This window comes from Falco peregrinus, chromosome 4, assembly GCF_023634155.1.
Source record: "Falco peregrinus isolate bFalPer1 chromosome 4, bFalPer1.pri, whole genome shotgun sequence".
Classification (NCBI taxonomy): Eukaryota; Metazoa; Chordata; class Aves; order Falconiformes; family Falconidae; genus Falco; species Falco peregrinus.
This window is the reverse complement of record NC_073724.1, coordinates 98,459,843-98,483,700: the sequence shown is the minus strand read 5'-3', so window position 1 is coordinate 98,483,700 and position 23,858 is coordinate 98,459,843. Positions and strand designations below refer to the sequence as shown.

The 23,858-nt window shown below is 37.1% G+C and overlaps 1 protein-coding gene across 1 annotated transcript in view; it reads right to left on the bottom strand.

The window, feature by feature from the left end:
* Positions 1-584: 584 nt before the first annotated feature.
* Positions 585-23,858, bottom strand: part of UBL3 (ubiquitin like 3) — a 58,651-nt gene continuing 35,377 nt past the window's right edge. Inside the window, exons 2-5 of the mRNA XM_013297158.2 lie at positions 11,090-11,198; positions 7,429-7,515; positions 2,787-2,864; positions 585-2,376 (exon numbers count right to left, since the gene is read on the bottom strand). Of these exons, the coding sequence (XP_013152612.1) occupies positions 2,324-2,376; positions 2,787-2,864; positions 7,429-7,515; positions 11,090-11,198 (327 nt within the window). The 3' untranslated portion in view covers positions 585-2,323. The remainder of the gene's footprint in view (positions 2,377-2,786; positions 2,865-7,428; positions 7,516-11,089; positions 11,199-23,858) is intronic.

The following is a 23,858-nucleotide window of genomic DNA, read 5'->3' as shown; positions in this document are numbered from 1 at the left end:
GTTTCACTTTAAAGATGGTAACATGCTCCTAGTAGCTTTCTCAAGCCAATGTTTATCAAGTTGGGGTTTTTTTGTTGGGTTGTTTGTTTTTTTTCTTGAATAAGGTTTCTGTACCTACGGTTACTTATTTGGCAACTACATAGCAGAGTACAAGGAAATCTTCCCTCCCAAGATTCATTCAGGCAGCCAGCACATAATGCTGTCATCGCAGTTCCCAGCACCCTGAGGTATTTGTATGCTCCTGACTGTAAATACATAAGACTACAAACTTATGTTTGTACAAATACAAAGTTATGAGCACGTAACTTCTGCGAGGTATGCCAGGTGTGACATGGCTGTATGTTTGCAACTGTGCATACTCGTGCTCTCCAGAAAAAAAAACCCACCTCTGGGCCACTTCTTTTGACATGAAAGGAAAACAAAACTGAAGCGATAAATCCCATTAGCAGTTTTCAGCAGGTTTTGCTCCCCCCCCCCTTTTTTTTTTTGATAAATAAAATGGAGTCTGTCCTTAGCTTCCAGATCAAGAAGTATTAGTAAGAGTAGTTACAGACCCAATAACAACCCTTAAAACACCACCAAAATGCACTACGTTATTCTTTTATTTAGTTTACAGAAGAGTCTATCAGTACAGGTTGCAGAAAGAAAATGTTTAGTGCTATTTACAATTTGTTTTAAAACTCTGCTCTATACAAATTTAATTCTGATCAGTATGAACAATATTTTTTTAAATCTACTGCATATAAAGCATTTCATCAAAGCAGTAACAATGAATAAAATAACATTTGATTACATTTGAATGATGCCAATCATTCGAAAAAACAATTACACGGAACATCTGTAAGAGTTGTGGACACTTAAGTACAGAACACAATGTCAACCTGTGACTCATTTTTTTTAAAGGCTAAAGCTATTTATATGGAATATTTGTCTATTATACTACACGCCAATCTATATTTAACTTCTATAGTTATGTATTTTATAAGATTTTTATTAAATATATTCTACACATTTGTAGTTTCACCCAGGAAGAATTCCTCCCCAGTGAAAAAATATAAAATCTTTTATATTTTTTAATTTTTATTTATTTTTATTTTTTTACAGGTTTAGATGAAACTAGCTCATGCTTTAGTGCTGTGCAAATTTCTTTAGCATATCAACATTTAAATTATTGATATGAAATAAAAGAATGGCATCCTTTTTAATTATGTATGCCTTCAAAAATCAGCTTCTGATTTTAATACAATTGCAAGCACTAACACCAAATGCAGAATATGTAAAGAAACAAAACTAATACTATGGCAGAAGTTTTTCTTTTTGCTTTTTAAACTTTAATAATTCTTCTGAAGTCTCTAATGAGTAAGCATGACACTGGACACTAAGGTACAGATGAGAAAATGACTGAAAAACACCAATTGCCAATATTCAAATACATAAAATTGATTAGTAAATGATGTTTTCTAACATTTATGCACAATAATAAAAGCCTATGAACTACAGGAAATTACCCCTCCCATATTAAGGCTAGGAAATGCACTCTCTGCACTTGTTTGTGCTGTCTGAATAAGCACTCAACTAACGTACGAGATCAGAGTGCATGCAGTAATGAAAAAAAATCAGTTTCAGCAGCCCTCTACAGAGTGCTTTTAAATTACAGGCACATAGTTTTTTTTGTTTGTTGCAGTGAAAATATATATAGTTAGACTTGGTTTAGTTAGTATTCTGTGCCAGTTCGGCCACCAAGGTTGACTTAGTTATAACTGACTTAACAGTTTTTCCTTTGATTTGGCCATAAGTGAGATTTGTTTTAATTATAGATAAACCATTTTCCAGTGTTGCATTATACATTGAAGGTTATTACTAGGTGTCTAAAATATTGTTAGAGATTGTTGATGAGAAATATACTGTCAACCGTATTTAGTGCAAATTGCATCTAGAAAGCTTGACTGGTTAGATCGGTTAATGGAGATTTTTGTGGTAGCAAAATGATTCCCGCTATGGAAAACAACACATTAACTTTTCTGGAGATTGAATTCTTTCAAGAATTGATGTACTGTAAAATTATTCAACATACAGAAAGCAGGAATTAAAAAAAACCAACAAAACAAAAACAAACAATGAAAGTGTTCATATCGATCTTTTTTTTTTTTAAAAAAAAAAAAAAAGACTAATGAGACAGTGTTCGTGTAATATTTCAGTTCCATGGATTTACAGACAGGCTCTTCCTACAGGTGTTTGAAGCAAGGTAGGGCCTCTTCTATCCCAGCAGCATGAAAGACAAAGACTATATTACATCACACTTAGCAGGTAAAGCTAACAGGGTTTACAGGATTACACAGCAATTGCTTTCTCCAGTTTTTTCACGGTTCCTTTGACCTGTGGAGCAAAAAAAGTTTGCTTCAGAAATGACATGTGAACAAATTACGTTGGTTTTTGTGCAAGTATGCTTGATACGAGTATGGGTTTTTTTACTATTTTAAGTAAAAAAAATATTATTACACACATGCATACATAACTGAACCATAACTCAGGAGTAGTTTTTAAACAATAAAAATGAAAGCTTTTAAAGGTTTGAGTAAATTTCTGCATTCTACAAAAAAGATAAACCAGCAAGCTAATTTCTTGGTTTTCTATAAACAACAGGTACAAAAGCATTCCATTACTTGCTTCATGGAAGACCAAAAGGACTTGACTCTTCTCTACTATGAAATACTCAAAAAGCCTGTAAGAGATCTGACTGCTTTGCCAGGTACTTGAGTAAGAAATATCTCTAGTGCACAGCATACCTTGAGAGTTTGGTTCTGGCAATGTCTCTCTAGCCACCAAATGCATCACTGTTGTTTTGCCAAAAGGAAGTTTTAATGCTGCAAAAGAAGAAAGGGAGATTTATTAATAACTACAGCAGTCTTCATTCTTCAAAACACCCAGTTGAAACTACCTGTAATTGGATTAGCATCTGTTCAAAAAGTTCACACTGTTAGGTTTGAACTGCTTACTAGGTGGATTTAAAGGCATTCCTGGCTAAAGCTTTGTAGATTAGGGTCTTGGGATCACTTAAATAATCAGTTAAATAACTTAATAATCACTTAAAGCATTGTGCTTTTAGTGACACAATACTCCTGTTAGGAAACCTAGCCTTACACTTTTGAGTAAAAGTAGAAGTTGGCACTCATGCCAACAGAGGTGCTAAGAACTCTTTATTGATAAGGGTGCAAAATAGTGGCTAATTCAGCCACTAAATTGTTACTCCCAAGACATCACAACGCTGAGCCACTACTGCAAAACAGATTTTCCTAAAACATACCTTGATCCACGATACAGATTTTCCAAAATACAAAATGTCTGTATCTTTCCTTTTAAAATTAATCTGTAACATCAGCTGCATGTGAAAATATCAGACTTAATACATTTTAAATCAGATAAGGTAGCTGTTACAAAGCTGCTTTTGTGAACTTTAGTAACACAAAATAACAAATCTGGAGCTTTCCACAATTTGTTCTGCTCGTTTCTAAAACTAAAATGATAATTTTCACATTCTGATTTAAGCACACCAACAAGTGCTATATTTATAGTTTTAGCACTGTAGTATAATATTTATATTATAGTATAATATAAATTATTATTAACTTATAGTCTCCTTGAAATGAAAGGATTCTCTGTTGCTCACTGTATTCAGCAGATTCTCACTGCCAGATCCAATATTCTGAACTTTGACATCTTCCAGTGTGTGTGTGTGTGCGCGCGTGTGCGTGGAGAGTTAATTTGTACAATTCTTTACATTTTGTGTCCTCTCTCCAGCTCCTAAGACTAAGCATCTTCCTTGATTATTTTGCTGAGAAATATAAGGTAAAGTTGCTCTAAATTTTTTCCTCCCCACATTACAAAGGGAAAAAAGGTAGCGCTAAATGTAACAAGAACTTAGCCCTAAACACAAAATTCATTCTGACCTAAGTAGAACCTGTCCTCTCAAATTCCATTTACCTCTTCTATTTTCACAAACAGTGCACCAAGGCATTTTTAAGTGAATAAATTCATAATGAATGTCCAATAAACCTGAAGGTAACTGAAGAGAAAAATGCCTATTTCAATCACTACAGCACAGGTTCAAAATTCAGTTATAAAAAAATATAAACCTAGTGTTCAGTTACCACATATATTCAACACAAGCCTAGCTAAAACACTGCTACTAAACCATGTTAATTGCTTACATATTTGTTTGAAAAATGTGGGTTCTGATTAAAACACAGGTTAAGCATATGGAAGGATACACAGCTCCACAAGCTTCTTTGAGGTAGCTGTACCTTGGGAAAAGCCATCTCCTCTATAGAAAGTCAGACCTGAAAGTTGCTTATTTTACTTGAAGTGCTGTCTGTGCCTGCACCTAGAAGCCAATGACAGCTCGAAGTTTGACAGGGATGAAGTATTTTGGGTACTTGATTCTGTGATACAACTGAAAACTCTGAAAAGAGCTTATTAACAGTCTGCTAAAACTCAATGGAAAAGGACTGTCTTCATGACATAAACTCTTTTAAGAAGCCATTACAGAAAGAGCAAAATAGTACAAACTAATCACATTAGGGACATCTTTCGTAACATCAAGACACTTGGAGACTTGACTAGTGAGCTGTGGAGATTAATTATTTACAGTAATCAAGTAGAAGTACGCTAATAGTTCAATTAACTAATTTCAGCTAGTTGTTTGCATAGCTCACACAAGTTTTTATTAGCATTTTCTAGCTTCTTACTTGGAGCACCTGACAGAGTCTGAGCACCCCAGCCTATCCTCAGTAATCCTTTCTGGCTCTTGTCTTCATTCTCTCACTCCTTTCTCTCACTTAAACCAAACTTTTATTTAATACCTTTCCTATCTGTTTAATTCCACTCCTATTCCAAATTTTCTATTGTCATAATTCATTTTTCACTCCCTCTTTCGGTATGTGTATGACACAAGGTGGGTTGGCTTCCCTTCCTCCCTCCCCACTAAATAAGGAAGTAAAATGTTGCCGATTACTATTATCTAACAAGAAATGGAGAACTGTCAATTATGTATTACCTCCCTAATTAAAGTTCTCTCAAGTGCAAACTGCAGATCAAATATTTAGCTAAAGGATGAAATTTCCTGTTGGAAGGTGAACAACTGATTCTGCCTTGCTAGCTAATTCCCCAACCCTTTACACAGTCAGGACACAACAGAACAGTGTGGCTCAAGCACCGCAGGCAACAGCAGCACAGCAAGCTTTACAGAGGCGTCTATTTTTCTTTACCACTTCCAATGCCGCTAGTTCTACTGGTTTTGTAGTGATGGTCCATTCAGAGAAGCTGGCTAAAAAGAAGGTTCCTTTAAAATATTTTTTTTCACTCAAAAGCCAGTTTTTCCTAAAAATCTGTTATTTTTTGAGGCTTCTTAGTTTATAGGAGTCTCAAATTCATAAGATACTATGTAGATATGTGAGTTTACAACTAGAGCATTACAATGTCATTTTAAAATGTGAACAAAAATGAACTCCTGTTAAAAAGGAAAACACCTCCTTGGAAACTTTCATTTCACTAAGTGATAAAGTGACTTTCAGTACACAGGAGGTCCAAATTCCACTCAATATTTCCTAATCACCTAAAGCAAATAAAACAACTCAGTTATAGAAAGCTGCAGATAGAAAAATTTCATGGAACTGTATTCCAACAGCATAAGAACCTCAATTATTGTGTTTAGCAAGAACTTCCCTCCCCCCTCCCTCCTCCTTTTAACAATAACCAGGTTCCCTTAGGGTTACATCTAATGAACACTGCAAACTGAAGTAACAGTCTCTTTGAGCTACTTCATGAATTGCTGCTCCCCTCTCAGCTGTATAATCTTACTCCAGATAACTTCATTAGTACTGAAGTAAGCCAATGTTTTGGGGATTCTTTTTCTTAAAACAATATAGCAACAGAAAGATCTCTGAAAACCACTAGTACACATTTAAGATCCTTAGGGTCAAATCATGATGATTAAATTGCAACGCATGAATGATTAAGAATGAACAAAAATGCCCTGAACCCAAGTGTTCAAAATCCTGAGTTAATGGAAGAGTCAACAGCATGCAGCTATTATTTTTCAGCTTAACCCATTAAATAATATATTAAGTATATTAAACAAATGTTCAAAGTTGTTTCAGACTTAGACAAATGTCACTAAAGGGAAGTAGCACTGGTGGTCAAGAGCAACACCTAGAGATGAATAACAAAGAAAAATCCCATTTAGCTATCCTTGCCCGGAAAACGTAGGATAAGACTAGTATCTCAAATTGCAGAGACGATCCAAGACTTAACATTTGTCTTTCAGCCCTGCTCCAACTGCTACTACCTGCACTCATTGGCACTTGATAAATATACAAATTAAAGGAGTGAATAAAAATTTCCAACTTCTCCCAGCTGAATTGACAATGATCTTGTTTGTATATATAGCAGCATTAAAAATTGATTTATAGAGAGTGTAAATCTAGTCTAAAAGTACATCACTAGCCAACATCGGTAATGTAAAAAGCAAATCAATGGCTCTATCATCCCAGCCACTTCTTCACGGAAAGATCATCATAAGCAATCCAAAAATACTCTTTTCAGGTTCATCTTAAGTTCAAAAACATTTCATTGGTGATTTTGTATTATATTCTCCTCTCTGTATTGCACTCAAGCACCAAATGCATGAGCAATCTGAACATACACAGAAAGCAGAAGTACTAATGTATTTTTAAAGTGGCCCAGAGAAGAAAGTCTCGTTTAATTTAGTCACTGATATAGCTAGTATTCACAGTGGCAATTTTTACCTACAAAAGAAAAGATTATTATTATACATTGTGTCATATGTCTACCAAAGATACCTATCAAAATATGTAATTGCGGTAGAACACTTGCCACAAGGGGGCATAATTGAATTGTATTTCTGTAGCATATGAAGTGAAGCCATTTACTTTTGTTTTCCCATAACTATGCAATTGTATCCCTGGGAGAGCACTGGACAGCAAGAACGCTTAACCTCATTCTCATTCATGTGGTGTCTTCCTTCATTGCACTAAGATTGAAAGTATTGTTTAACCAATCATCATAAAGTTTATCTAACATTTTAAAATACTTCAGACATTTATGAAGTAGCCTGCCCTGCAAGTGCACTGTAACAGAGAGGGAACAAAATTTTCCATTGAGAGACAACAAATAAAAGCAGCGTTACTGTTTCTTTCTGCAAGAGGAGACCTGACTTAGCAGGCAGTATGTCCGGAAGTTTAACAACTAGTGGTAACAAGATTGAAAAATACAATGTTGTTCTATGCAGAGCAAAAATAGCATATAGCAAGCCATACTGTGATCTTGAACAGTAAAGTAGTATTTACTGCACCGTAAATAAATAGACCCTATGCCTGGCTGTAACATGCATAATGAAAATTATTTTCATACCTCCTAATGTCACATTGCCATGAAGAAACCTCCCTTGATAAATAAGCCGCAAGATATTTGGACTGCTGACTTGTTCTTCTTCCCAATCTGAAAAGGAGACAATTTTCAGTTACATTGTAATAAAAACATCTTTTGTTATTTCTCTCACCTTCACCCAGGAAGAAAACTAAGAGCAGGACTATCTTGCATGAAACACTGAAGAGAAAGCATTGGCTGAAGATACAGAAAGATAATTAAAGGTTACCACTCCTGAAAACTATTCTTAAACTTACTGTTTGACATTGGTCATTGAAAGACATAATTTTATGCCTGCAAGTATAAATATTACTAACTTACTTCACAGATTGCATGAGATATTTCGTACATATACAAGTCCTACACAAAATATTTCATGATTGCAAGTTGCTTCCTGAGGCTTAATATCTACTTTGCTAAAACAGCCTTAATTTCTTCCCACTCAGGAGACTCTCAAGCCATCCTCCTCCTCCTCACCAGCTAACTGTCTAACTGGAGCCGTTCTCCAGCAATGGGAAACAGCACAGCAAAAGCACATGCGATGGGTCATTGGAAATGGGATTCTCAGTTCACAGCACCGGGCAGGCCACTCAGGCGGTGTTCCATGACGGCCAGCTCCAACCAGTTACATGTCCAGAAGGGGCAGTGACCTGAGCGGCCAGGAACAGTCACTGTGGAGAGCCTGAACAGAGGGCTCTCACAGAGCAGACAGTGACAGATCCATTTTAAGGAACTTCTCAAAGGACAACCTGTGGATGTTTTTATGTGGCAAAGAGCGATTCGGGAAAAGCAAGCATGCATTTTCCTATAATGGTTAAGCTGTCATAAATAATTTATAAGCTTAAATTATGTTTTCCCACTCTCTCACTGTTCCCTGTCACGATGTGAACAACAAATAAATACATACTTTGCTTTCAGAACAAATACTGTAAAACCTTGAAATGCTGAATTTGAATGGGCTCTCTGGGAATACAGTGTCTTCTGTTTCTTAGCTGACCAGATATCTGGCACAGCTGCTCACAAATGTTCTCTCTTTCTGCTTTTGTAGTGTTTATATAGCAAGATGAATATTCAGCAAGGGATCAGGACAAGCAACAGAAACCAACCTGTTCACTGGAAATATACAATTAACATACAGGCAGTAGCAACTGGCAACACAAAAGAAGAACTGAAAGGGGAAGAAGGGGAAGCTTTTAAAACAATAGCCACGGCTGCAGAGTGCAGGAGAGGCGTATGGTGTGAAAGAGCAAGCAGGCAGAGACGTGGGCAGCAGGAGCCATCGCAGCCCCAGGACACAGCAGAGGCACGGCTGGTATCAACAGCAGAGGCTGCAGTGTCCCCGGGTGCTGCCATGTGCCTAGTTTGTAAGATTCGATCAAATTAGACAACCAAGCTATTTGAATTTCAAGTTTTTCCACACTCAGGGTCCAATTCAATTTTTGCAAATCAAGCCCATACCCTTTTTGCTATGGTCGGGTAATTTTGTTTTACACCGCACAGTCTGAACTCTACTATATTATGGTTGTAAAGAGGAGAAGTTCAGCCAGTTTACAATGCCATAATGACGTAAAACAGCAATCAAAAGAAGACAGACTATATTTTTGCACAGGTATTTTACTTGTCATTAAGCTGCCAATTTATCCATCCTTTTAATTTTTTGCTTCTTGTTTGGCAGCATGAAACATTTCTTTCCGACATGCTTTCAATTTTTAATTTCCACCAATGATTAAATGAGCCAAGGAGAAAAAATATTTATCAAACTAACGTTTGTTTTTTTTTTTTTAGTTCAGCAGATAATTGCTGTACAAGAGAAAAGTTAATATTGCTTAGAAGAAAATGGGGGGGGGGGGCGGAGAAGAGAACAGATAACCTAGCTAGATGATATATATATTAATATAAATCTGGCATTTACCACTACAAGAGATCCTTAATCAACAACTATATTGCCAAAAAAGGGAAGGAGTGATTTGCCTTAATCCTGCAATCAGGTGACAGAGGATATTTCATCACTTTTCTCCCATAAGATCAAGACAAGTCAAAATGATGGTAAAAACAATCATTTCCTATCATGTCTACTTCAAGGAAACTTTAGTCCTCATCAAGATTTCACAGTCCTGTGGCAAAAAGCAGCGCTTTCAGTCTGAGAACAGCTAGCGAGCTAATGTTTGTGAAAACCTATACACTATTATTCTGAAGTAGATTTTTCCTCAGTCTTCTAAACTGACACTATTCTTCTTTGCACAGGCAATTAAATATTCATCAAGACTTAGAGCACTCCCTCAGGACAGCAGGTATTTGAATTAAAAGCTCCCATGTCTGGTTCTACTTTTCTTTTTCTTTTTAAAAAAAAGGAGACTTTAAAGTCTGGGTGCCTTCCCAACTATGAGCTCAGTATTTGCAGCCTTCAAGCTCTTTACAAGACTGGAAACACAAGACCACATGGTTCATAAGTACAAGTTCATAAACTTGTACTGCCTTTACTAATTCAAATAAAAGTACACAAAGAACATTTGGTCATGACAACTACGTTGTAGGCACACAATAAATATGTACATTAAAGTATGTAGCTGTATATTGCTACATCAACCAGATTTCTTAGTGTAAAAGTGGTTTACATCTATATCTAATACTTCAGACGACTAAAAACCTCCTCCATTATATGTTTCACTAAATACATAGTGCCGTATCCCCACAAAACAAACTGTAAGTCCCCTGAAGGCCTGTTCTTCCTGTCCTCAAAGACCAATTTAAGGCCTAAAATATGAATTATCAACACTAACTTTTTGGCATGAATTATCATCATCCACCACACCTCTCTGACAAAAGCAGCACTGAAACCGATACTGCAATTTTTTAGTGAGAATAGTAGTCTTTTTAACATCAAAACAGTAACCCAAATGAAGTCCTGTACCAAAAGAAGCGTATTTTTTTTCACCATATGTAATGCTATGTCTGTGTTTTGGCTATTTTCCCACAAAATCATAGCTGGGGAGAAGAGAAGCACCTTCTTTTTGTGGAATTGTTCACATATGTAAATACACATCATAAGCTTTCAATTCCATTTTCTGAAGCTAGTATTCCTGCATAACACCAAATATATTCATACAAACAATCCCAGTTTCCCTCAGTCTTTTAATGTCTCTTAAAATGTTCTTTTATATTTGATTTCTTCCTGGATAAATATCATTATTACAGATCCATCCCAAGATAAGGCAGTAAGGAAGAAGTACTTCAGACTCAATTTCACTAATGCATTCCTATGACATGCCATGTTTTACATTAGCTGTTCGCACCTAAAAGGCTTTATATCTCCAACATTTCCTCACACTTACTAGATCCTCTAACAATATTGATCAAGAAAAGTATCTAAAGATAGGGGGAAAGAAGTACTTCACTTTGGGGAAGCAAATTTTAGAAATAAAGTGGGAAACAGTCCAGACATCTAAAACTCTGCCCAACCGAAGAAACAGGGAAAAAGAATGCAAGTTGACAATTGTATTTCTGTATTAATCTATGCCCAGATACACAATAAACATACTTAATTTGAACACTGAGGACAGAGTTTGGTTTATTGACCCTTTAGTCTGAAAATACACAGGAGCTTCTAGCTTGCCAGTTAAAATGCCAAAGCCACACAGCTACTCACCCATCGGCCAGTTGTCATACACATGTTTTGCGATATCTGCAGCGGAGTCATTTGGTGAAAATAGGAACTCTTTCGTTTTCCCACTTACCAAGATGAGACGCAAATTTATCTGTTAAAAAAAAAAGCAGTATTAGGAAAATATCCAGAAAAGACAAATTATTATTATTGCTATTACTTTTTTTAAATTTACTAAAAGGGTGCCATTGGGTTTAGAAGAAGATTGATCCAAAGTGATTTGAGAAAACAGTTTAAGATGGCGGTCAAACAGATCAATAATTTCTTTGTTTACACATAATTTAGGAAAATTAAATTCTAACAGCTGGCATTTTTTATAAATACTGGAAGATTCTGATCAGTAGTGACTGAATCAATCAACTGTGCCATTACAAAAAGCTTTCAGCAGATAAAAAAAATAAAATTCCAGCCAAAACACACTGGCAACCTATCTTCTTGAAGGAAGAGGAAAAATGCAAATCTGAAAAATTGACCTGAGGAGAGAGCACTAAAAATATTAAAACATGCACCTGAATAGACTGTAAGCCTCAGCAAAAGCCCTAGCAGCTCACTCTCGCCAGCATGTTACTTGTCCACCCTCATCTCACCCACTGCAGCTCCTGCAAAACACCAGGGAGTCAGACAGCATCCCTCCTCAGTCCCTGCTGCCATAGAACCTGAATCCCTCTGCCAGTCTTCTGAACGCAAAACTCTCTTCTACCCTGTCTTTCACTACAAGCAAAGTGGTGATCATGCAATACAATTATAACACCACATCATGGTTTTTCTATCATCTATTTCCTGTATCTAACCATCAGCATCTTCAGCTACAATTTTCCTCTCTTCTAATTGCAAGTTACTGATTATAATTCCTTTTCCATAACCTGTATAAAGAGCTCACTATGACATTACTTAGAATGCAAACGAGATTAAATTTTGGCTCCTCAAGCAACTAAGCATGGCCACAAAATGTGTTTGAGTAGCTAGCACTTACCAATGCCCATGGCAAGTAGGAGTCTAGCTGCTCTTATGTTTTGGCCTACAAGTCTAAACTGCATCAACTTTTAGCAAGACTTCAGTATACTAACTGCTCGGATACTTTTTTCCAAATCACACTTTCAAACTGGCTCCCATTTTAAGTTGCAACAAAGCTTTTCCTGTCAGAATTTAGGAAACTGTTTTCTAGATCAGATACAAAAGGAAAAATTTACAGCAATGCCCAAGTTTACAACTTCTTCAGGGTCAAACATCTCAGCACATCATATTCACTGAACATGACAGCCTTGTCTCACCACTTATTTCAGCAGCTCTCCAGACAGATTGTCTATTGTCTCTTGAATGCTTTGGCCTGGATTCATCTTACCTATCTTCAAGAACCTAATGCAGGCATCCAAATTACAATGTCTATCATCCCACAGGCTTCAAGGTCAACAAAGAGAATGACCCCTCCAAAAAGCAATTCAGTCTCTGTCTCAGAGTGTGGCCTGGATAAAAAGAGTTAGCATAAAAGGGCTAGGTTCCCCTCCCTGACCCTGTGCTAATGCCCTTCAAAAAATAAGAGTTCTGTCATTAGCTCAGGAAAGAAGCTAAGTGGTAGCTGTCCCTCAGAAAGCACCACAGCCACTGTAAGAGTATTGCTGCATACCAGGAAAGGAGCGAAGCTGCAGTAATGCTGTTTAGTCAAAGACAATTATTCATAAAATTCAGAACATGTCTGGCTATAAACATTAAAGTTCTGTTTTCATTGGTATTTCCACAATAATTAAGGAGTTATTTTCAAATCTCACCAAGATTTAGCAGAAAAAGCGGACCAAGTTCCATTATTCCTGCTTACTCCCAAACTGTAATGAATTACAACTTCAAACCATTATGCTTAAATTTAGCAATGGCCAGACTACGTCCGCTTGCTTTGCTTATATTGTATTTCAGTTTAAGCAGTTTTTCCCCTCTTAGCTGTCTCCACCTGCGTATGGACAGACAACACTTACATATACGGTTTCTTTAGCTGGACTACCCAAGACAAGCTCTTCAAGTTTTCTCTAGTGAGATATCCGTTTCCCCATTCATCCTAGGAGCTTGTCTCTGCACATTTCAATGTCTTCGCTTTTCTCCTCAAGACAGATTACTATTTCTGAAGTATAGTAAATGATGCTCCACCAGATGCTTGTGTAACACCACCAGTAATCTCCTCTGTCTACTGAAACCATCCGTGACTGTGTCCCGAGAGCACATCCAGCTTCCTCACAACTGCACCACACCGTTTGCTCAGTTACTTTGTACCCTTCTCTACTTTGATCCTGTCAGTTTTTCAGCCTCCAAGCTTATAACTGACATTTTGGCTGTAACACCCTAAAGCACAAGGCTCCAAATTTCATCCAACTCCTAATTACTTCATCCCTCCCAGGGAAAGGAGGCTAGGTGGAAAGACGCATTCTGCACCACAAAAATGTTTCAGATCTCCCCTGTGCCTGGGCCCATGGCCTATGAAATCCTCCTAAAATCTCTGTGTAACAAGTCTTTCTATGTTAAGAGCATTTTAACATGATCACTCCATGTCATCGACAAATTTTAGCAGCAAGATCACTTTACATGTACCTTTGTCATTAATGAATCACGAAACATAACAGTGATCTGAAACTGATCCATAGATTCCAGTAACAAGCTCTCTCTCTCAGCTGGTTTTCCCTTCCTCTCAGCAAGGTCCTTTATGTTAGGCCCTTTTACACACAATTTCTCTTTTAAATCCTAATTTCTCCTATTTAACCAACAGTTTGCAATACAGCACCACATCAGTTACTACGTACGCATTCAGATGAAACTATACAATTGTCTATGTAGTAAGTAAGTTCCTTTCATCAAAAGTCAGCTTGCCATGCTCCAGTTTTCAGAGGCATGGCATACTGCACTCCATTCCACTTTCTCTATACCTCATTATCTTTAATTAGCCTTTAAGCATTAATGCATCTCATTACAACACCAACATACTGCCAAAAATTTAGGCGGTTTGGACTGCGTCACAAACCATTATTGTGCTTGGGAATGGGCTGCCTGTTTAAAAAACAAAGCAACCAACCTCAAACACTGGGCAGCAGTGCCTGGTGTAGGTACTAGTGGCCAGGAGCAACTTCACCACCAGCCCTCCTGCCTCTCACTCCGATCTCCCTGCATCCATTTCCTCTACTTTAACTGGCTCCTGAGACATCACTCCTCCCTTAGCTTGGTCCCTCTGGCCAAGCAGCCCCTCAACTCTGATTTCATGCAGGTTATCTAAGGATTTCTTTTCCTTCATTTGTGTGTAGTTTATCTGTGGTGGGGATTACCTGTTTTGAAGATCATAACACTTTCCTAGGCAGTAGATATAACACCAAACCATCAGCTCCCTAGAACTGTCTGATTTGGATCCTACAAGGAGATAATTAAAAAAACCCCAGAAGATTAGTCTTGCTCAGCACTTAAAACACGATTAGGGCACAGCATTAATACAGAACTAAAGTTATTCTTCAGCTAGCATAACATCAAGGAGACACATTTATTTTTATTCTCACTACCGAGTTTTGAATTACCAGGCACACTGAAGTGAATACAGAAAAAAGAATATCACAGAGAAATAACCAAACCTAACTTGGCTTCCTGGAAAATTTGATTAAGTCATACTTCTGCAGTTAATATGGAACATAAAAATCAATATAAGCAATGTGGGGGGTGGGGGGAAGTGAAAAATGTTAGATCCTTCTTTCCACCCCAACTCCCCAAGGTTGATAATTTCATAGTGCTAAGTTTTTTGTTGCTGAAGAGCACTTCTTTTAGTCTTAGTATGAAATAGAAAAGGTACATCAAGATAAAGTAGTAATTTTACAGGATATACTAGAAAGCGCGTGTAAAATGCAGGAGGAATATTTTCATTAAAAAAAAAAAAAAAAGAGTATCACCAAATATCAGCAGAAGCCCAAAATAAATCCTTAAATCAGTCAAGCAGATGTTGCATCAAGTGCAAGGAAACAGCTGCTCTAATGAAAGGTTAAAGTATTTTCTTATTTATAGATCAGCACGCTACTGACACATTTAGTTTGCATGTTTATATATATACACACATATGCGCATATATAAAAGATGTATCTATCTAATTTACCTTTAGAGTTTAATCTCATCCCCCTCGAGCATTGGGGAATTTAATGGCTTGCAACTGCTACTAATTCAGCAAGCCTGAGAACCCCACTTCAAACAAACTATAGGGGATCTGAAACAAACCTTTCTGGCAAAATGCCACTACTGAAAGTTCATATCTAAAGGAAAAAAAAAAAAGGGAAAAGAAAAAGAGTATATGTATATACACATTTACTCAAAGGAAAGTGTAGGGAAGAACACCTAGGTGAAGTAGAGAAGTTGACATAAAAGCAGCAAATCTTCGTTTTTCAAGTTATGAAAGGATTCTTAGTGGTCATAGCTACCTTGTATCCTATCCTATTTCCTAAGTTAAAAGTTAGCAAGGAAGTTGTATAAGTATCCCTTGTATGCTTAAAGCCCCTCCACCTACTGTTATCAAAAGTCTTGATCCCGAGACACTTCTGTGATTCTTATGGCCCTGACAAGTCTGTTATATCCCCTGTGGAAAAGAAATGATGGCCCTATTTTATTTTTTTTTCAGGCTACCAAGGGGAATTCCAGCTTTTTGCTACAGCAAACTGTTAAGGATCATATCCTCACACTTCCACATTATAGCACCAACTGCAGCATTACTGATGAAAGCAGTTAAGAAGAGCCACAGTATCAGAAGTAGGATTAAATACAATTTGTGGACTACATCCCCTCTGCACAGTTATATAATAGCCCATTCTGTTTGTGATCTCAAGCATGCAAACCTCGCCCCTTCCCCCCCAGCCAACACCAGTCTCATAATTACAGTTCCAGTAACTACCCATCAGTTGCATCACATACACAATAAAGAATTTCAATGTAGAGTATTTACTGTAAACCAAAAAAAACCCCCATAAATTAAATATATTTATTTATTTTTATATGTATTTATATATATGCACACACTGTAGTAACAACTGTGATCACAACTTTCGGAACAAAAATTTGAGTCACGTATATGCAGATGTAGAATAAGTTGTGTTTTGTTTGTTATAGGTATCTGCAACAGTTTGTTCATTCTTTAAGGCATTGACTACAAAATGTCTCAGTGCCACAGTGCTTCTAATATCACAGCTAAAGTGAAATAAATGGCAAGTCACTCAAACATCAAGAAATTAAAAATTTATAATCTACACTATGTGTCTTGATGTTTAAGTGAGTTCCCACCTATTCAGTTAAATTATTTTGTTATCAATGTTATGCTCCAGTAGCAGCTTAGGATTCCTCCCATCTTACAATTAAAATGCAGAGGAGGAAAAGTGTCATATCACCACATGCTATACAACCCTAAGTTTAAACTAACTGCTTTTCTTCAGCTGTTTATGATAAAAATACATGTACGAGACTATTTTTCCCCCCTTTTCTTAACAGATGTGAAATTGAATTAAAAACTAACAATGGACCAGAAGGGAAAGTGATGAGGTAAGAGCATCCAGAAATACAGACTGAAATATTCTCAAAAACTTGCTAGTTCAAGTTCATAATTGTAAGATTTAAGTTTGTTCTCCAAAGATACACCAAAGTTTCCTAATGACTGTAGGCCAAAAAGAAACCTCACAGCACCATACAGTACATTTTACTGTCCGAATTCCACTAAATTCACTTAAGAGGGTGAACCAAGCCTGAGTAACAGTTTAAGTGAAACAGTAGCATTAGACAAGCCAAGTCAGCAGGGACCTGCTGGTTCTAGACTCCAGTTCACTCCTGAGGTGGACACATCATCTCATGGTATCCCTTCTGGAAAAGTATTAACCTGAATATAATGAAGAACCTCAGTTTTTACGCTCCCTGGAAGGCTGCTCTATAACCTGTCTGTCCCATTGAGGGTTTTTTTTAATTCCCAGCATAAATTTATTCTTGGACAGGTTACATTCACAGATGCCAGACCTCCTTTGTGCTTTAATTACAATAGGCTTTTCCCTGCATTGGGGTTTTGATGGCTTTCTACTACATCTGCAGACAAAGACAAACTTTGCTAAAATAAACAAGCAAATGTTTTCCTCATTAATAGGCTGGCCCTTGAAGTGATCACTGTCTTCAAAGCTCTGAAGCACATCAACAGAGGTTGAGGAAACTGGGCTAGGTTAGCCTGGAGGCCTGGTGGGCACCTATTAGCAGCCTTCCTATGCCTAAATTACCAAGACAAGGACCTCTTCACTGAGGTCCAAGACAGAAGAACAAGAAACAATAGCCATAAACGGAAACAAGAGGCTTTGAACTGTGATAAGAAAAAAAGCTTTTGCCCTGAGGACATCAAAGCAGTGAAAGAGGTCACCCACAGATGCTTTGGAAGCTCTGTCCTTGGGGGTTTTCAAGACCCAGCCAACAAACCCCAGAGCAAACTGGTCTGAATTCAGTGGTGACCCTGCTTCCAGTAGAAGGCTGGGCTAGAAAGTTTCTTAGTCCTTTCCAAAGTGAATGATTCTACAATTCACTTTGATCTGCATCTGCTTTAGCTTTGATTCATTTTTCTTAAGTATGCATGATTAGAATTACACATAATATTTCAGGAATTTAGAAAATTATACTAGAACACCCTTAAATCGACTGCGAACATCTCTCCATTTTCCCATATAAAATCACAACTGTCTCACCTTTGCAATGCAGTTATCTTGCAATGCTGTTCTCTAGTCCAGTCATTTCCATGACATAAGCCTTCAAGCTTGCATTACAAAATATTGCTTTTAACCACCCATGATGTACAGGATACTTTTATATTAATGCAATTAATTTTGTACCTATTAATTAAGTCTTTGAGATAATCCAATATTTTTGATACAACACCATGATCATCTTCCATACTACTACCGCCTCCAAATTTTCATCATCAACAAATTTCATCAGCATACTGATTTTCCTTGTGTCAGTGGCATAAATGAAAACATCAAAAAGATAGCTGGTCCCAAAATCAATCTTTAAAAAATTCCACTAAGCATAACTGCCAGCCTGCTGCTTCTACACTGATCGCTGTATCTTACCACCTTCTCCACTCAAGTCTCACACTCTGTCAAACCCTGCCTTTCCAATCCTTTCCTAGGCAACATCAGCTACTCACTGAAGTCCAGATATATTATGCCTCTTCTCCATTTCCCTCATCTGAAAAAACTCTCTCCTTCTGAAGAAAATTGTTTAATGAATCTGTCACAATCCAACCTAGGTAAATATATATTGTGAATTTTATTCCATTATTTATTCTCTTCTACTTCTCAATATTCTTCTTGAGGTGGTTACTCAGCAGCCAAATTTAAAGTCTAGGTGTACATCCTTTCACTCATCTAGCATGCAGATATTTTATACCTTTAATGTTTTCAACCTGAAGAAACATCAAGCATGCAAATCCTTCAGACATGCTCCTTATACTAACCCAGTACATTTAGTTTAATCAGCATCTGTCCCCTTGAAATCCAAAGCCTTTATATACACTCCTACTTAGTTTATTCTTCCATTTGATTTTAACTGTATCAGCTCGTGATCATTGGATCAATGTCATTTTCCCAAGCAGCCTTCTGAAGATTTCCAGAGCTTTCTGGGAATTTAAGAAAAACATCTAGAACAACAACATCAGCTCCTTCTTGGCCAAGAAACTAGCTGGTAGAGGGATCCAGATACAGGTGCATAAGGTAAGACAGTGAGCGAGCAAGAAGTATGAATCTGTAGCCCAATGATGACTCTTGTTCTAGAGTAATTTGGTAAAGTAAATCAAACTATAGTTCTTATGAATCACACTTTTAGACAGCTATTTTCACAAAATACTTTACAGGGAATACAGGGAACTGAACTGCACTTCCTCAAATAAACACCTAAAATTTACATTTGGCAACACTCAGAACACCTGCATTTAACTTGAGATGCACAAAGGGGCTTTGCTCTATCCTTACAAATACCTTACACCTATAATAAACTTACTTTGTATCAGGGGGAAAAAAAAAAAAAAAAAAGGGGGAGAAGGACATGGAACATAAATAGTAATATAAATTGTCATTGTGACAGAACAAAGCTCTGAAGTTTCAGTGCCAGTCATCTGACAGACCTGCAACACCCAAAGCCAGAGCACTTGTGGAAGTAGGGCAATTCCAACATGACACCATGAAAGTGTGACAGCACCCCACATCACTCTGTTCAAGACTAAGGTGAACTTCATAACCAGTTCCAATGACATACTTCTTTTTAGATGACTACAAAGAGAAACAAATACATTTTTATGTGCAACTGCTTGCTCAGATAAGGAATGGCTAAAGCAACTTTGCACTGGTAAAAACTAAGCAAATTTCCAAGAAGTTTGGAGTAAAGGTAAAGCCAAAATTAATCACAATAGAATTTTATTTAGAGGAGGAAAAAGAAAAATCCTATAAGCATTTAACTCAATAGCTATGATAGAGCTAGCTGTTTCTATGGAAACCACAACATCCTTGAACTTATATCATAGTTCTTGGTCATGCTTCAACCACTCCCTCACTTCAGTTCAAGTAACACAGGAACAATGGCAATATTTTCTTCAATATCCTCCTCTGAGTTCCAGGGTTATCTTTTAAGAAGAAATATCTGGGAAATATTGTTCATCAAAATAAATTAGTGCAGATATTATCTTAAATAACCAGTAGAATACAATGGATTTGACTGGAGTTTACATACTGTTTCCTTTACTCTCCTGACTATTAGCGTTCCTGGGGCAAAGCTTTTTTTTTTTTTTTTTTTTTTTTTTACCTTTTTCGAGGGGGTGGGGGTGAGCTGAACACAACACACCAAAGTGTTAGCTGGAGCTAGCTAAGAATTTTCATTGAAAGTCACCTTTAATAAGAAAGTTAAAACAGAAGAATAAGATTTTCTTGAAATACAGTGATTTTATCAGTAGAAGATATTTCAATAATTTGATAAAATAAAGAGTCACAAATGCCCACCCAGGAATAATTTCTCTCCCAGCAGTAGAAGATAATGCAGGCAATCCATTACCTGAAATAATGCAAGCACTCAAGTACCTAGTCTTCTCAGCTCAAACAGCACTTTGTCTACTGTATCCCAGGTGCATGCTTTAATCATAGGGTACAGAATTAACCTGTCTCCTGCTGGCGCCCAAGCAAATCCACTCCAACAGGGAAGCTTCAGAGAAAGACCTACACCGATTACTCACCAGCCAGAGACAGGGCAGTTTCACCCTGCACATGCAAAATATATTTCTCTTACGTGATGACAGAATTGTCTAGGTCCATCATAATGGTAATGTGTATATCACAATACAGAGAGGACCTTGTTTGGGGATTGAGCTTTAATACAAATAGGCAGCCATAATGTCAGAAAGAGTTAACCACATGGCATTCAAGCTTGCTATTTCCAAAGTTCATCTTTCCCAGTGTTGGTGGAAGTATATTTTCACTTTGACATAAAGCGACTAAAACACACACACAAAGGAGAAACTGGCATACTCAGATTGACACGAAATTTTGGTAAAGATCATTTTAGCAGTCAGTATGGCACACTGAACCAGCCATTACAAAACACAAGAGTGAGAATAATAAACCTGCAGCAAAGGTCAATGCTCACACAAGAAGCTCATGCTTCCAGAATAAACCGCTTAGCTCTGGTGAGCATGGTCACAGCAAGGTGGTTTGATAACCCAGCTGGTTTAAAGTTTTGCTCTCAGGAGGGACTCCTGGTGAAACTGGAACTGGCCTATTCCGGAGCAACATATCCTGGGTGTCCCTGGCCTGTAGCACATGGAGTTAGTGGTGAAACAGCAACAAACACAGGCTTTTGTGTGACTTCTTCAGAACATACATACAATAATAGCTGAGAAAAGCATTCCAGGTTTTCCTTTTGAAGTGGGAAAAAGTATGAGTAGGAGTGAGAAGGTGTCTGTTTCTCTATTTTCAATCTTTATCTCCCTAAAAATGCCTTCTAATGACATGCATCCCAACATTTGGCTCCAGAATTTACAAGTAAAATCAGCACATACCATCTGCATTACCATCCTGACATCTCTTCTCAAGAGCTGCCCCTGGATAAGCCCATCACCTTGTTTTTACCCTCTTATATCAGTTGGTATTTAAATCTTAGAAGTTCACTAACAAATGTGAATAATGATAATGCTAGGCACTTAAATTTGCATTTAATTCTGATATAATCAACATTTGTTCTAATGTATTCTAAAGAGAGTATTTACGTAAGTTTCTAAAATATTATTTAGGACAGTTATGACATCATCTTTAAAAAGAGAGATGCAAGACCATCAAGTTTGTGAATGCTTATTTTGTGAAATGCCTAACATCTCAGATTTGAAAATGAGTACTACCGCTGCTGCTAACAAAGCAGAAAACACAATTGCAAGGAGCTGGTTCCATATATAGCTGCTTTTTCCAAGTCCAAGAAGCCGATACCCTCTACCCCTTCTTAATACCCAATCAATTATTTTTTTTTATCTTTAACCAGTTATGTAGGGCTCAATTAGATTTAACCCACGTTCCTGGAAATTTCAGATGCAGCTGTTCCATCGTTACAAAGAATGAAGAAAAGCTAATGATGGGCTGGGAAGAGTATTTGAATGCTCTGTGCACTATGAGAAAACAGAGGCAGAAAACTGAGTAATAGTAATGGAAATTTGCTGCATAATGGAATTTTGAAAACTGCATACAATATACCTAGACTGGGAGGTATTATAATTTTATAGCAAGAACAGGTCAGTGAGACTACAGACAAAGCTGAAAGTAATCTTGGATCCTGGATGAAAACAAGTATCAGCTTCAATTTGACCAGAAATTAAATTCAGCAAGGGGAAGGGGCCGGGTGGGGAGCCGGGACCACAAAGAAAATATTAAAAATACAAGAAAAAGTAGACATTTCAAGGGAGTTGCTATTAACTGGAGGCAATCAAAACAGTGACAATTGCAAGCACCACATGGTCACGGATATCATCTAGTTCCACATGCTAATTTTCAGGAGAGACAACTGGGGTTGGTTTTTTTTTTGTTCTGTTTTTTGTTGTTTGTTGGGGGGGTGGGGGGTTGTGTTTCGGTTTTCTTTAACGGAGTATTCATTAAAAAGTGATTTCTCATTTAAAGTTATTTAAACATAATAAACATGTATTGGGCTCTCTGCATTCCTGAGTTAATCTTTCTTGTAGAAGCCCAATTGCTCTTCCCCCTGCTCCCACTTGCAGGAACAGCAATTAAGGATCACTTCAAAGTTAAGTGTATATATTCATTTTTCAATTCTCACCAAAAAGACAAAAGTAATTAGCCAATTTAGAAAATTCTTTGGAAAATCTTTAAATAAGGAAAAAATTGATTTATTTAAAAAGGAGAAACCCCCCCCCACATCCTACTTTCTTGGAAATGAAAGATCCACCCCTTAGCTCCTTATGAGAGCATAAAGATTCATGAGATGGTACTTTTCCTCAGAAACAAATTAATCTCCAACACAAAGCCTATTTTTAAAATGTGCTACTCCTCAGGCCCCCAAAAAGGGACTGTGACAACCAAGTACAAAAATAGCCTGATCTGGAGCAGAAGAGAAATAACAGCAGAGCAAGGAAACAACCTTCGGAATCTAGTTTTGTCTTCTATTTTCTCTTGTAATAACTGTTGCACTGTATGGTTTTACTGCAGTTCACCATGCAGTACAAAAACCACACTGGGACTAAGTAGAGGATTATAGCTAATATAAATAGTATTTGCCATTTAAGCTAGGCACAGCTTGAAAAAATTCTAGGAAAAAAAAGTCACTCCCTAAAGACAAATAAAGAGTGACATGGTTGCCTGGAAGTCCCCTCATATCAGCTCTAAGCTATTAATAAGAACACTGTGAATAAAAAAAACCACCTTCCCTAAGATTTTTCAGGACCTACATCCCACTGGAAATGCCAGCAATATGAGGTAAGTGCAGCTTCTCACTCTAGAATCATTTTGGATCTGTGCTGAAAGGTCCTTCACCTCATGATTCCGTATCTTGGTCAACACTGAAGTATTACATTTTTTAAGCCTTGAGAGCATCAAAACAAAATTGAAAAAGTCTTAAATATGTTTCAACACATGAAAGGGGCAAAGATTTGCACCTTGTCTTAAGAGATGTATTTCAGTTTACCTGGGTGGAAATACCATAAAATTAAATTTTCATTATTAGCTACTGATTCCTAGCTTCTCTGGGCTTACTGTGTACCATGGCAGTCGGCCAACATTTTGCCACTCCAAAGCACTATCTAAATCACTGAGCTGTGATAATTAAAGGCAAGAGACAGGGCATTATATATTTTTGTCTCTGATGCAAAAGATAGTTCAAATTTTAACCAAAATGGATGTTTCAATGACCATAGAACTTGTTTACTCTAGCAAAAGCAAGGAACTCGGATCTGAATGAGAACACAACCTTTTCTAATTGTTCTCCTTCTAAAACAGCCCAGAGAAAACACTGAATTATATGATAGAAGATCAAGGATTGTGATGCTGATGCCAATTTATTCACAAGACAACTCTTCAAGTGCAAACAGCTTGACTATGACCTATGCCTGAACTTCTCAGAACAGACTAATGAACATTCTTTACCTTCCATTTTTTCCTTCCTCAATGAGTTACCCTTAACGTTCAATAAAAATGTAATACATGTTTATAGAAAGCTTACATGGTTTTGTTCTATTTAAACATTATGGCACCAA